Raw genomic sequence first — 14,498 nt, forward strand, 5'->3', positions numbered from 1 at the left:
TGGATTCCCACAGTGCAGATTTTGCCTGCATTTGTAAGCCAAATCCAGAATTGAATCCAGGAGAGTAGACCTGTAAGGCTGGATTCACACGAGCATGTTTGGTCCGTAATGGACGGAACGTATTTCGGCCGGAAGTCGCGGACCGAACACACTGCAGGGAGCCGGGCTCCTAGCATCATAGTTATGTACGATGCTAGGAGTCCCTGCCTCTCCGTGGAACTACTGTCCAGTACTGAAAACATGATTACAGTACAGGACAGTTGTCCCGCAGCGAGGCAGGGACTCCTAGCGTCGTACATAACTATGATGCTAGGAGCGCGGCTCCCTGCAGTGTGTTCGGTCCGGGACTTGCGGCCGAAATACGTTCCGTCCTTTACGGACCGAACATGCTCGTGTGAATCCAGCCTAAGGCCTTTCTTCATATATTTCTTCTGTTTAGGTTCTGTTCCTGGTTTTGGCTTAAAAACGTATTCAAAGTCTGCAGCAAATCTGCACTGTGGGAACACAACCTATCAATTCTCTGTGCATTTTTTACGCCCCGGAAAAGCGCCTAATTTTTCCATTGAAGTCAATGGTTGGCTTTAAAACGCTGCCAAACAATTCCTGCATGCTTGTTGCCAAAAGGTACCTTTATTTAGGTAGAGTATTTAAAAAAATCAACATTAGAAAACACGTAGAAAAAGCGTCAAACCCGGCATGTTTATTAACTAGAGCATAAAAAAGCATGCATTTCTAACGCAGATTGCACGTCAGATTTATTCTGCCTACAAATGTCTCCGTGTGAACACTCCCTTATAAAGAAAGACAGCGCAGCGTCCTCAGTACAATTTTCTTATGTTTATTATGTATGTTTATGACGATTGATTGATATATTTAATAGAAAAAAACAAACACATTTCGTTGTCCTTTAGTTATTGTTTTTATGTTGGTATTGAGCACATCAGCAGTCAGGAAGTGGTTAACTCAATGAGTGCTCACGGTCCATAAAAGAAACACTTCAATGACAAATTCATCTCTGCTTCATCTGTAAGTGGCCCTGGAAATAACATTGGGGACAAGGACTGATCTGGGGACATAACACAGCAGAACATGTTGGAGCTGAATGATTATAATTCATAGTTCTAACAAAAATAATTGTTTTCATTCCTACAAGAAATTACAGGTCAGTGTGAACTTCTGCTACAAGCCAGTCCGAGTCTCCAGCACAGCAAGGGTTAAACGTGGGATTAAGGGGCCAGGCTAGATGATAAGGAAGGATTATATTGTGTTTTATGAGCGTACCCAACAGGATGTATACACCAGCAGCAGCCAGTGGAGTGGTGGGCTCAGCATTGAGGGCACAGCAGCTCCACTGCCAATGCCATTAGGTTAGGACAGTAATCTCAGAGCCATCTCCAGGCCAGCTGGCCAAGGGGACCGCCCCGGTGTCACTGTCCAAGTGCCGCCCCTGCAGTGGGCAGATCCGGCTGCCCTGACTTATGGTGGGCTGTGCTCCAAGCGAGGAAACTTTCAGCGTGTGGCACTCCTGGTCCTGTGCTGCCCAGGGAGGATGGTGAGCGGGCACTCAGCAGTGTAACCAGCGGCATCATCCCCCCACGCTGCCTCCTCTGCCTCCCGGATCTGTCTTCAATGTGCAGGTTGTTGCGGAGTTGAGTTCTCCAGCCTGGGTACAGGAGATGGCAGAGCCCCAGCACAGCACACACCAGACCTGATGCCTGCACTGGTCACATGGATTTTAATGATTTCTTTGGCTGATCTCCTTAAAGTGTCACGGGCAGAAACTTGAGACAGGATCCAAGGATGCAGAGATCTGCTGGAAGGAATATGATGCAGGTTTCATCTGTCCTCCTCATCAGCCTGGCAGCAGCAGCTTTATCTAGAGGTAAGGACTGAGGGGACTGACGAGACGGAGGGGACTGAGGAGTGATGGATTTGAGGGAACTGTGGGCTATGGGGACAGAGGGGACTGAGGAGACTGAGCCATCTAAGCAATTACTTACCGGTTACCGTACACAGCCGCACAGATCCCCATTTAATGAACAAATACAATGCAGGGACTTAGGGAAATCAGATCGCGCTAATATTGTTCTACCCGATGGAAAGGACGAGTTGTAGAAAGTCAGCAATTCCTGTGAACACATTCCTAAATATAGACTATTTTATTCTAGTATTTTAGCTTCTGTTATCTACCTACCCCTCTGTCTATATAGTTATCATTGCATTGTGATGGATTATCTATCATCTATCTATCTATCTATCTATCTATCTATCTATCTATCTATCTATCTATCTATCTATCTATCTATCTATCTATCTATCTATCTATCTACCTATCTATCTATCTATCTATCTATCTATCTATCTATCTATCTATCTATCTATCTATCTACCTATCTATCTATCTATCTATCTATCTATCTATCTATCTATCTATCTATCTATCTATCTATCTATCTATCTATCTCATATCTATCTATCTATCTATCTATCTATCTATCTATCTATCTATCTATCTATCTATCTATCTATCTATCTATCTATCTATCTATCTATCTATCTATCTCATATCTATCTATCTATCTATCTCATATCTATCTATCTATCAATCTATCTATCTCATATCTATCTATCTATCTATCTATCTATCTATCTATCTATCTATCTATCTATCTATCTATCTATCTATCTATCTATCTATCTATCTATCTATGTCATATCTATCTATCTATCTATCTATCTATCTATCTATCTATCTATCTATCTATCTATCTATCTATCTATCTATCTATCTATCTATCTATCTATCTATCTATGTCATATCTATCTATCTATCTATCTATCTATCTATCTATCTATCTATCTATCTATCTATCTATCTATCTATCTATCTATCTATCTATCTATGTCATATCTATCTATCTATCTATCTATCTATCTATCTATCTATCTATCTATCTATCTATCTATCTATCTATCTATCTATCTATGTCATATCTATCTATCTATCTATCTATGTCATATCTATCTATCTATCTATCTATCTATCTATCTATCTATCTATCTATCTATCTATCTATCTATCTATCTATCTATCTATCTATCTATCTATCTATCTATCTATCTATCTATGTCATATCTATCTATCTATCTATCTATCTATCTATCTATCTATCTATCTATCTATCTATCTATCTATCTATCTATCTATCTATCTATCTATCTATCTATCTATCTATCTATCTATCTATCTCATAGCTATCTATCTATCTATCTCATAGCTATCTATCTATCTATCTATCTATCTATCTATCTATCTATCTATCTATCTATCTATCTATCTATCTATCTATCTATCTATCTATCTATCTATCTATCTCATAGCTATCTATCTATCTATCTATCTATCTATCTATCTATCTATCTATCTATCTATCTATCTATCTATCTATCTATCTATCTATCTATCTATCTATCTATCTACCTGTCATCCATCTACCTGTCATCTATCTATCTATCTATCTATCTATCTATCTATCTATCTATCTATCTATCTATCTATCTATCTATCTATCTATCTATCTATCTATCTATAAACAAGTTGTATATTAATATAGCATTATTTTCACTCAAATGCCCTTATATCATTATTTTGTGTTCTAAGTGTTGAATTTTCTTTAATAACTTTGCACATAGGATATAGTTGCAGTCACTGTTTGTTAATAGCAGTGATAGTGGTGAGATATTAGTGTCTATGAAAAGGAAGCCTCTTGAAGGGATGCACATGGCTTCACAATCAATTCCAGGATGATTATTATTATGGTTACTGATAAGTGACTCACAAGACAAACAATCTGCTGCTATTATTATTATTATTATTATTATTATTGTTGTAAACAGAGGGATTTGGCAGCTTTGCATTTCTCATGGTGACTTTGTAACAGCAAGTTTAGTATTTACCTGTAGGAATTTAGGTAATAACATTGTGTGTTACTAGACAACAGAGAAGACAGTGTATGAGACCTCGATGCCATGTCCAGGTACAGTGGTGCCTGTGGTGACCTGATGACTGATCTGCTATGTGGGATATATCATGGGGCTGCTGTCATCCATGTGACTATTTTACTGGGTGTCAGGATTTCAGGTGCACTTTTACTCCATTCAGCTTGAATTTCCTATCTCCATCAATAGCCCCCTCCATTCATGTGCTAGATGTCAGTCTGTGTAACGTCACCACAGCTTGTGACACACAGGGCTTGAACTAGGAAAAGAAGCTGATTTGTACATATTCCAGTGATAAATTACTCAGATAAAAAGCATCAGGCCATTTCCCATCAAATTACCTCAATAAAACTCAATTTATATGTTCTAACACCCATGCAGTGTCATCCTTATCGCATGAGTTCCCAATCTGACAATAGACACAAAGATCCGGCACTTATTAGATTCATGTTTCATCTATATATGTGTTACTTAAGTGTTTGCCCCTTTATAAACTCATACACTCTTATTTAGCTTTGATCTGAGAAATTCTCCATAGAGAAGAACTCTGCCCATAGCAACAACCCGCACAGGTAATATTACCCCATATGGAGTACCAGAATATTTGTTAAATATTAAGTTCATCTGATGCATTTTCTGTGTTCATTATTGACCGATTTATTGATAGAATGAACATCATATTTTATATAATAATAGTATGATAACATATTCCAATCATTCTCATGATATAAAATAGGTGTATATGTCTGATACCATTACACACATTACATACTAAGTATTAAATATGATACCACGTACCTTCCTTTTTATTTTTTCTTTGCCTCAGGGTTGACTGAGTAGCTCTCAAACAATATTAATCTCTCTCTGATAGCTTCCTTTTCTTTCACATATGCTGAAAGTTTCTTAACATAATTTTTTACTCTAGGCACAATTTTAGAACACTAAGGGCATGCCCCCATGTGGCGGATTTCCTCCGCAACTGTCCGCATCAATGCCGCACCTAATCCGGGTTGCGGATTACGGCTGCGGATCTGCCCAAAATGTGCAGTAAATTGATGCGGACTAGCTGCTGCGGACTGCGGGAAAAGTGCTTCCCTTCTCCCTATCAGTGCAGGATAGAGAGAAGGGACAGCACTTTCCCTAGTGAAAGTAAACGAATTTCATACTTACCGGCCGTTGTCTTGGTGACGCGTCCCTCTTTCGGCATCCAGCCCTACCTCCCTGGATGACGCGGCAGTCCATGTGACCGCTGCAGCCTGTGATTGGCTGCAGCCGTCACTTAGACTGAAACGTCATCCTGGGAAGCTGGACTGCAGACAGAAGCAGGGAGTTCTCGGTAAGTATGAACTTCTATTTTTTTACAGGTTGCTGTATATTGGGATCGGTAGTCACTGTCCAGGGTGCAGAAACAGTTACCGCCGATCGCTTAACTCTTTCAGCACCCTGGACAGTGACTATTTACTGACGTCTCCTAGCAACGGTCCCGTAATTCCGGGAGCCCCATTGACTTCCTCAGTCTGGCTGTAGACCTAGAAATACATAGGTCCAGCCAGAATGAAGAAATGTCATGTTAAAAAAGCAAGACGCATCCGCAGCACACATAACATGTGCATGACAGCTGCGGACTTCATTGCGGAATTTAGAATCTCCATTGAAGTCAATGGAGAAATTCCGCCATGAGTACGCAACCAGTCCGCCACTGCTCCGCAACAGACAGAGCATGCTGCGGACACCAAATTCCGCTCCGCAGCCTATGCTCCGCAGCGGAATTTTACGCATCGTCTAAACGAACACTTCTAAATTTAAGTGGAAGTCAATGGAGAAACGGCTCCGCTGCGGATTAACGCTGCGGAGTGTCCGCAGCGGAATTCAAGTGAAATTCCGCCACGTGTGAACCCAGCCTTAGTCAGTGTTGTAGTAGATTGTAAAAGTAGTTGAAAAGTTTTTGAAGTGATCAACTCTTAAAGAGATACTATATCGAAGGTTTGGTATTATAAGATGAGCTGCTCATATCATTTACCCATATGTATGTAAATGTTCTGGAGGTTCTCCAAACTGGAATATTTTAGACTGGTGGTGATCATAAGGGCAGACATGTTCATTGACTTCTTGCCAGTAATTCCATTGAAGAACAATACAGACAATCGCTCCACAGATTTCCCTCGAGTGTACAGAAATTGTAGATAAAATAGACTTCGCTATAGTGTCTCTGTTTTATGCATAATGGACAGAACCAATGTTACAGTTATAAACAGCATTTACTGGTGGATCACTTCATTGAAGTCAGTTGTATTTGTCCTTTGAGTAGCCAATAATAATCAGTTTATTTGCTGGAAATACCCCTCACACTATGCATAGTAAATGACAAGGAAATTATTTCCAAGAAATGTCATGTATTCATTTTTCTTCAATCTAAAGGTTGATGATTCACAACTTAAAGGGGGTATTCCCAAAATCATAAGTTATCGCCTATCCACAGGATAGGTGATCATTTTCTGATCGCTGGGGGCACCACCACTGAGACCCCCGCCAATCGTGAAAAGGGGGTTCCGAACCCCTAGATCCTTCTCACTGCTCGACCGCAGTGAGGAGGACATTTAATAGAGCATCGGTCGAGTATGCACGCTGCCGCTCCATTTAAAGCCTATGGGAATGACGGAAACAGCTGAGTGCAGAACTCGGCTGGTTCCGTCATTCTGAGTGATGGGAGTGGTGGGCGCATGCTCGACCACCACTCTATTCAAGCCCCTCCTTCCTGCGGTCGAGCAGTGAGGAGGATCTGCGGGTTCTTATGATCGTTGGGGTCCCAGCGGAGGGGTTCTCCGCGATCAGAAAATAATTACCTTTCCTGTAAATAGGTGATAAGTTATCATTTTGGGAATAACCCTTTAATCATTTGTTCATAAGAACAGAAGGTAAATGTTTTGCTCAGTCAAAATGTTGTAATTAAAGGAATAAACTACAAAACTAGCAATGGTGCCTAGATTTATAGTAGTGAGATTGCGACTGGATTGATGTTTGCTATATGAAATTATAACTTTGAGGCTAGTTGCCGAGAAAAATACATTTAAAGGGGTTTTCTGGTTTAGAAAAACCATTTTCAAATACCCTATTAGAGAGTTATTAAGTAGGAGTCCTTCATTTAGGGTCCTCATCTATGAGCCAGAGTAGAGAGCAGCTACAAACAATCTTTCTCTCTCTGAAGATTTTTTTCATTTCCGTACATTACACAAACAGCTCATTGATTTCAACGGGAATTGTGTAATACTAAATTCCCCCTGTGGTGGTGTTGTAGGTAAATTAAGCACTTGCAGCCAAGTTCTTCCATTGATTGCAGCTGAACTCTGAGGGTACCATCATGGGGACATACTCTGATCAGCTTCTTATCAAGAGACCCTTCTAGCAAAATGGGATTTTCCAAAGCCTGCAACTATTTTAACATGAGATGACATAAAAACTTTAGAAAAATCTATTTCCCTTTGAAATTCATTGCAGAGTCCAAACAAATTTGTTTGTCTGTTATTTGCAAAGCAATAGCCGTAATATGAGTTAACCACTGCTTATTGGCAGACATGAGAGGGGTCAGATGACGAATCCAGATCTCCAGACTACTATGGATATCCCGACAAGTCACAAGCTATATCAGTGTAGGGGTGTTATTCTATGTGAGCTTGGCCAGCCTCCTAGCAATCATTCAAGGAAGCCATGCTAAAAACTGCACTAATGCATATAACAGAAACTGGCAGACCTAGAAAAATCCCCCATAAATGCACATATTTTTTAAAAATATTTCCAGCATGGTTTGTTTGTGTGAGATGCTATGTATTGTGTATTGCTGAAACTGGATTGAGAATGTGCCATCATTTGGAGTAGGGATCTACTGATCAGTGGAGTGTACTACTTTCTTTTCAACTGACAGCATTTGACTCTCGACTAGTTAAAGTGACATCATCACACCTGCATTTATGATGTCACTATTCTTTGTCTAGGGCTGTCATTACGCTCCTGCCATTATTAGTTTTTGTAGCCATCACTTTAAATAAGGATCATTTATCCCACATTCTTGTTCAGGAAAAACTTAAGTAGGAATAATTTATTGAAGAAAAAGTTCCTTTTTCCTAACATGTGGATTTACCCAAACCTAGATTTAATAGGGTATTAACATTTATATTCTGATCTAGGCGATTGTGCGATTCACTGCAATCCAGATTAACATTATGTATAAAGGATTTTTCCAAAGCAGGTTTTGGAAGGAGCTTTACTAAAAGCACAGTACCCAAACTGCTCAATACAGAATAGAAATAGAACCTTTTTTTATCCAGATATGCAGTTTAAATGTGTGTATGGCTAATAAATTTCCAAATTGTGTCATATTTGCCTACTATTGTACTGCTGCAACAGAGAATATACCATCTAGTATAAATTGTAATTATTTTTATGGGAAGTGATTGAATCATAATATTCGCCTGCATCATCTAACACATTCTCAGTGGTATAGTCACAGGGGGGAGAGATTGCAGGTGCATCTACACTCTGGTGCCTGAAGGGACTCAAAAGCCCCACTCTCACTTAAAATGACAATGTAACATATTTCTCCTTCTTTTGAACGGGGGCATGCTCTGACACCAAAGGTTTTTAAGTCTTACTGGACATGCTCCTCCACTTAGAGCAGAAAAACACCTGACATGAATCTCTATCTCGCTCTCAAAACATATTGTAGAGATAATCCCTACATTTAAGAGGTCATTATAATCTGATCCTATGGATACAATCATTATGACCTACATTACTATTTCCACGATCAAATCACCATATTCACCAGGATAGTAGCAGCAATCCTAATAAAACATCTCTGAGTGGAATTGTAGAACTTAAACCAAATTGCCCTGACATTTATTGTATTGACCCAGGTATACCTAGCCGTACTAAACTCCAAATATGAAGTTGGGAACATGAATTGATTGTCACTTGCATATATAAAAGGAGGTGCTGGGATCATTAGAAGACACAGCTCTGATACAGAGACTGTAAGGGTATGTTCACACGCAGTGTTTTCAGGCATGTTTCAGGGCATAAACTCCTCGAAAAATGCCTGAAAAAACAGAAGCTGAACGCCTCCAAACATCTGCCCATTGATTTCAATGGAAAAAACGGAGTTTCGTTCAGACGGGACGTTTTTTACATGGCCGTTTGAATAAACGGCGCGTAAAAAAGTCCCGTAAAAGGAAGTGCCTGTCACTTCTTGAGCCGTTTATGGAGCCGTTTTTCATTGTGCCAATAGAAAAACAGCCCCAAAAACGACTCAAAAAAATGCATCAAAAAACGTTTGAGGATTTGAAAACGGCTAAAAATCAGAGGCTGTTTTCCCATGAAAAGAGCTCCGTATTTTAGAGCCGTTTCTTTTTGTATGTGTGAACATACCCTCACGAGCCGTGCACCTGTTTGTCCATCACATGACCATGGACAGAAAATTTTACCTTTTAATTATACAAAAAATAACATTAGTTTGCTGAAACCGGACAACCCCTTTTCGAGCATAGCAAATCTACTAGTTGGCCAACAGTATTTCAAACAAAGCTGTCTTCCTTTCTCAAGTTCTGTTTAAAAATGCATGAAATTTTCATATTTTTTTTTCTCCATATTTTTAGATGTAATACAAAATAACTGTTGCACTTTTGGACATTTCAGTCTTTTGTATATTCCAATTACATGTTTGGGTGCAGATTTATTACGGAAAGATCATCCAAGGGTTAGTAATCACTTTTGTAATGTCACAGCTTTAATTACATCTGACAAGCAGGTAAAAGAAAATTGTATTACCCTCTATATCCAAAGTTCAACTCTATTTTGTAAAGCAGACACTGTGCGGCTGATGTTGTCCTTGTGCATGTACAGCAGATATAGATGCAAATGGTAACTATTGTGTGTTTGTCATACAGTGAAAAGTGGTTCTGTGTTCTGGAATTGTTATAAATTATACACATGTAATAGTAGTTTAATATCTAGACAGATAGATGGCTGGATGCAACCACAAATAGAAGTCACCAGCATCATAAATGGCACAAGGTAGATAGGAGGCCTTGGTAAAGATTTTGCTTTGGGACCCAGAAACTTCAAGATAGATAGATAGATAGATAGATAGATAGATAGATAGATAGATAGATAGATAGATAGATAGATAGATAGATAGATAGATAGATAGATAGATAGATAGATAGATAGATAGATAGATAGATAGATAGATAGATAGATAGATAGATAGATAGATAGATAGATAGATCGCCATGAATAATGAATTAGTCACTTATTGAACGGATGATGGTTCTGCTCACAAGATGTGATCCAGCCTGTATTTTCCTTGCCTTTATATAGTAAAATAGATTGTCCGGCACTTGGTGTGTTGATGTGACTTTCGTTTTACGTCTTTATTACAGTATTGTTTCCACGTTACCCGTGGTTACCTGCACACAGACTCTATTCCATTTGTTGGAATGCTCCCCTTTAAGTATCGTTATTTTGGTGTACTCCTTTCTATGACCATATTCTACCACGTTGCAAGCGTTGTCCTCTTGTACCCTGGCTGCCCCATGTTGCGCACTTAACAGGTTATTTGCTGTACATCCGCGGTGGTGTGTGCCGTTGCACCTATCTGTGTCATATACACGGACTGAGTGCTGGTATACACCTCTGGGCTTGGGCTTCACCCCCCCTTCTGGTGGCCTCTAGCTCCTGTCCCTGCTCCGTGTTCCTGAAGTTGCATTTGTACCACATCAGCAACACCGTGGTGGCACACAGCCTCAAATAATCCTCATCATTGCTTGATATAGTTATCATTTTCTATGGCTATATTGCCTTAATTTCATTATTCCCTCACTCCAATAGCTCCCCTTAATGTTATTTTATGCTGTCACAGGCTCTGAGTATAATATTTCTAGACATGTCCCTGTACTCTGTGCAGGCACACACAGGGTTAACTTCACAGCCTGGCCATTGGGCGTGTACTGTTCATGAGGTCAGTCAGTGTTGATATGATGCTTATAAGCACTCCCTCACTCATGTATCAGCACTTGCCCTCTAGTAACATGGCCGCCGTGGATTTTTCCGCTCTTCTGCACATGTTCGCATCAACACAGCAATGTCCCATTGATTTCTCCCCTGAACAGGTGCACTAGCACTTTAACCCCTTCCCTCTTCCCACTTGACCTTCCTGACAGAGCCTCATTTTTCAAATCTGACATGTTTCACTTTATGTGGTAATAACTTCGGAATGCTTTTACCTATGCAAGCGATTCTGAGATTGTTTTCTCGTGACACATTGGACTTTATGTTACTGGCAAAATTTGCTCGATACATTCAAAACACCAAAATGTAGCGAAATACACCAATTTAATTGTGAAAAACACCAAAATGTAGCGAAAAATTGCAAAAATTAGCATTTTTCTAAATTTAAATGTATCTGCTTGTAAGACAGGCAGTTATACCACACAAAATAGATGCAAATTAACATCCCCCATATGTCTACTTACGGTATTTTTAGACGGCTTATTTTTTGCCATTTTTCGGGCCGTAAACTGCCTAAAAACGGCCGAGAAATCGGAAGCAGAACGCCACCAAACATCTGTTCAATGGGAAAAACGGCGTTCTGGTCCGATGGGCCATTTTGAAAAACGGGCGCGTAAAAAAACGGCGGCGAAAAAGAAGTGCATGTCACTTCTTGAGCTGTTTTTGGAGCCGTTTTTCATTGACTCTTTAGAAAAACGGCCGTAAAAAAACGCAGCGAAAAATGCAAGTTTGAATACAAAACGTCTGAAAATCAGTAGCTGTTTTCCCTCATTTTTGGCCTGGACATTCGACCTGACTCAGGAGTGAAAGAGTGCCATGCAAAATTGAGGCCTAATTTTGTCATTTACAAAGTATTGGTTCACAATTGCAGAGGCTCTGATGTGAAATAATAAAAGAAACCCCTGAGAAGTGACCCCCATTTTGGAGACTACCCCCCTCAAGGCATTTATTAAGGGGTGTAGTGAGCATTTTCACCCCACAGGTCTTTTCCATAAATGATTGCGCTGCGGAAGGTGCAAAGTAAAAATTTAATTTTTTTTCCCTAGATATGCTATTTCAGTGGCAAATATGTCATGCCCAGCTTGTGCCACTGGAGACACACACCCCAAAAATGGTTAAAATGGTTTTCCTGGGTATGGCGATGCAATATATGTGGAAGAAAACTGCTGTTTGGGCACGCTGTAGGGTTCAGGAGGGAGCACCATTTGGCTTTTGGAGCGTGGATTTGCATGGCAATAGTTTTGTTTGGAGTTTTACTGGTATTTTAGTTTATAATCTGGGGGCATATGTAAGCTGGGCAGAGTACATCAGGGGCATAGTCAGGTGGTATAATAATGGGGTAAAATAATCCATAGATGTGTGTTACTCTGTGATGCAATCCTTTCTGCACATACCAGTGTCGCACTGATAAATGTCCTTACTTATCCCCCTTTTGGTACACACTCCGCACCTTTGCAGTTTGGGGAATTTTGCTGGGAAAGTGTTGTTCTTGTATAATACGGGCACCCTCGCTTCCAGCAGATATATTTGGGTCCTACCCTTCCTAGTTCCCTAATGTTCCCCGTCGGACCTGCAAAACTGCATATTTTTCTTTCCTGACTTTTTGGAGCCATAACTAATTTATTTTTTCATAGACGTAGTGGTATGAGGGCTGTTTATTTTTTTTCCTGACGCGCTGTAGTTATTATTGGTACCATTTTGGGGTACATGTGACTTTTTGATCACTTTTTATCCTATTTTTGGGAGGCAAGGTGACCAAAAACCAGCAATTCTGGCATCGTTTTTTACGTGTTTTTTTTAATGCCGTTTACCATGCATCATAAATTACAGGTTAACTTTATTCTGCTGGTCAGTATGATTCCGGCGATACCAAATTTATAGCACTTTTTTATGTTTTACAACTTTTTGCACACTAAAATTACTTTTGTAAAGAGAATGTATTTTTTCTGTCGCCATGTTGTAAGAACCATAACTTTTTAATTTTTCGTAGCAAACTTTGGTCCTCGCCATTACCCCAGGGTGTCAGCTATAACATGCAGCCGACACCTGGGGATGGTGACACTGACTCAGCTTCTGAGCTGGTTTCCACCATTTGTCGTATGGATGCGTGAAAATGTGGAAAGCACATGCACAATTCATGCGGCCCCTCTGTCTAGGCTTCTGCTTACCTCTTCATAAAAACAAATCAGGTTGGTTTGACAGCTTCTGTCCTTAGTAAAACCGTGCTGGCTGTCACTTATAATACTATTTATTGTCACATAATTCTGTATATAGTCCCTCAATAGCCCCTCAAACATTTTCCCCACAATTGATGTTAAGCTTACTGGTCTATAATTACCCGGCGAAGACCTAGAGCCCTTTTTGAAAATAGGCACCACATTTGCCCTGCGCCAGTCCCTTGGCACTATACCACTCATGAGAGACTCTCTAAATATTATGAAGAGGGGGACAGAAATAACTGAACTAAGCTCTTTAAGAACTCTAGGGTGTAACCCATCTGGTCCCGGGGCCTTGTGTACATTTATTTTATTTAATTTAGCTTGGACCATATCTACATTCATCCAATTCAGTATATCAACTGATATATTAACAGCATCGGCACCGGCTACATCAGCTGCTCTTTCTTCTGTTGTATATACAGAGTGGAAGAACCCATTTAGTAACTCTGCCTTCTCTTGATCCCCTGTGACCAACTCCCCATTACCACTATCTAAGGGTCCTACATGTTCAGACCTGGGCTTTTTTGCATTTATATGCTTGAAGAATTTTTTGGGATTTGTTTTACTATCCTTGGCCACCTGCCTTTCATTTTGTATTTTTGCTGATTTTATTACATTTTTACAGATTTTATTAAGCTCTTTATATTTTACAAAGGCTGCAGATGTACCCTCAGATTTGTATTTTTTAAATGCCCTTTTTTTGTCATGTATTGCCCCTTTCACAGAAGGTGTAAGCCATGTGGGGTTTAATTTTAGTCGTTTATACTTGTTACCTGTAGGAATACATTTTGCACTATAATAACTCAAAGTAGATTTGAAAATCTCCCATTTATCATTTGTCCCATTATTTGACATTAGTTCTTCCCAGTCTATATCCTGAATTGCCGCCCTCATCCTGGGGAAATTGGCTTTCTTAAAATTAAATGTTTTTGCCCTCCCAGCATGCCTTTGTTTTTTACAGTATAGGTAAAATATAACTATATTATGATCACTGTTACCAAGGTTTTCACGAACATTGACATTCCCAACAAGCTCTGCATTATTAGTAATGACCAGATCCAACAGAGCTTCACCTCTAGTCGGGTCTTCCACAAACTGGCACATACAATTTTCCTGCCACAGGTTGAGGAAATGTCTCCCCTTTGCAGTTGAAGCCGAACCATGACACCAATTAATATCCCGATAATTAAAATCTCCCATTATCACAACAGTACCCGC

The 14,498-nt window shown here is 39.7% G+C and overlaps 1 protein-coding gene across 1 annotated transcript in view; it reads left to right on the forward strand.

The window, feature by feature from the left end:
• Positions 1–1,302: 1,302 nt before the first annotated feature.
• Positions 1,303–14,498, forward strand: part of LOC142657885 (transmembrane protein 132D-like) — an 863,822-nt gene continuing 850,626 nt past the window's right edge. The window contains exon 1 of the mRNA XM_075833390.1: positions 1,303–1,882. Coding sequence (XP_075689505.1) covers positions 1,801–1,882 — 82 coding nt within the window. The 5' untranslated portion in view covers positions 1,303–1,800. The remainder of the gene's footprint in view (positions 1,883–14,498) is intronic.

The sequence above is a fragment of the Rhinoderma darwinii genome, chromosome 1, assembly GCF_050947455.1.
Source record: "Rhinoderma darwinii isolate aRhiDar2 chromosome 1, aRhiDar2.hap1, whole genome shotgun sequence".
NCBI classification, from domain to species: Eukaryota; Metazoa; Chordata; class Amphibia; order Anura; family Rhinodermatidae; genus Rhinoderma; species Rhinoderma darwinii.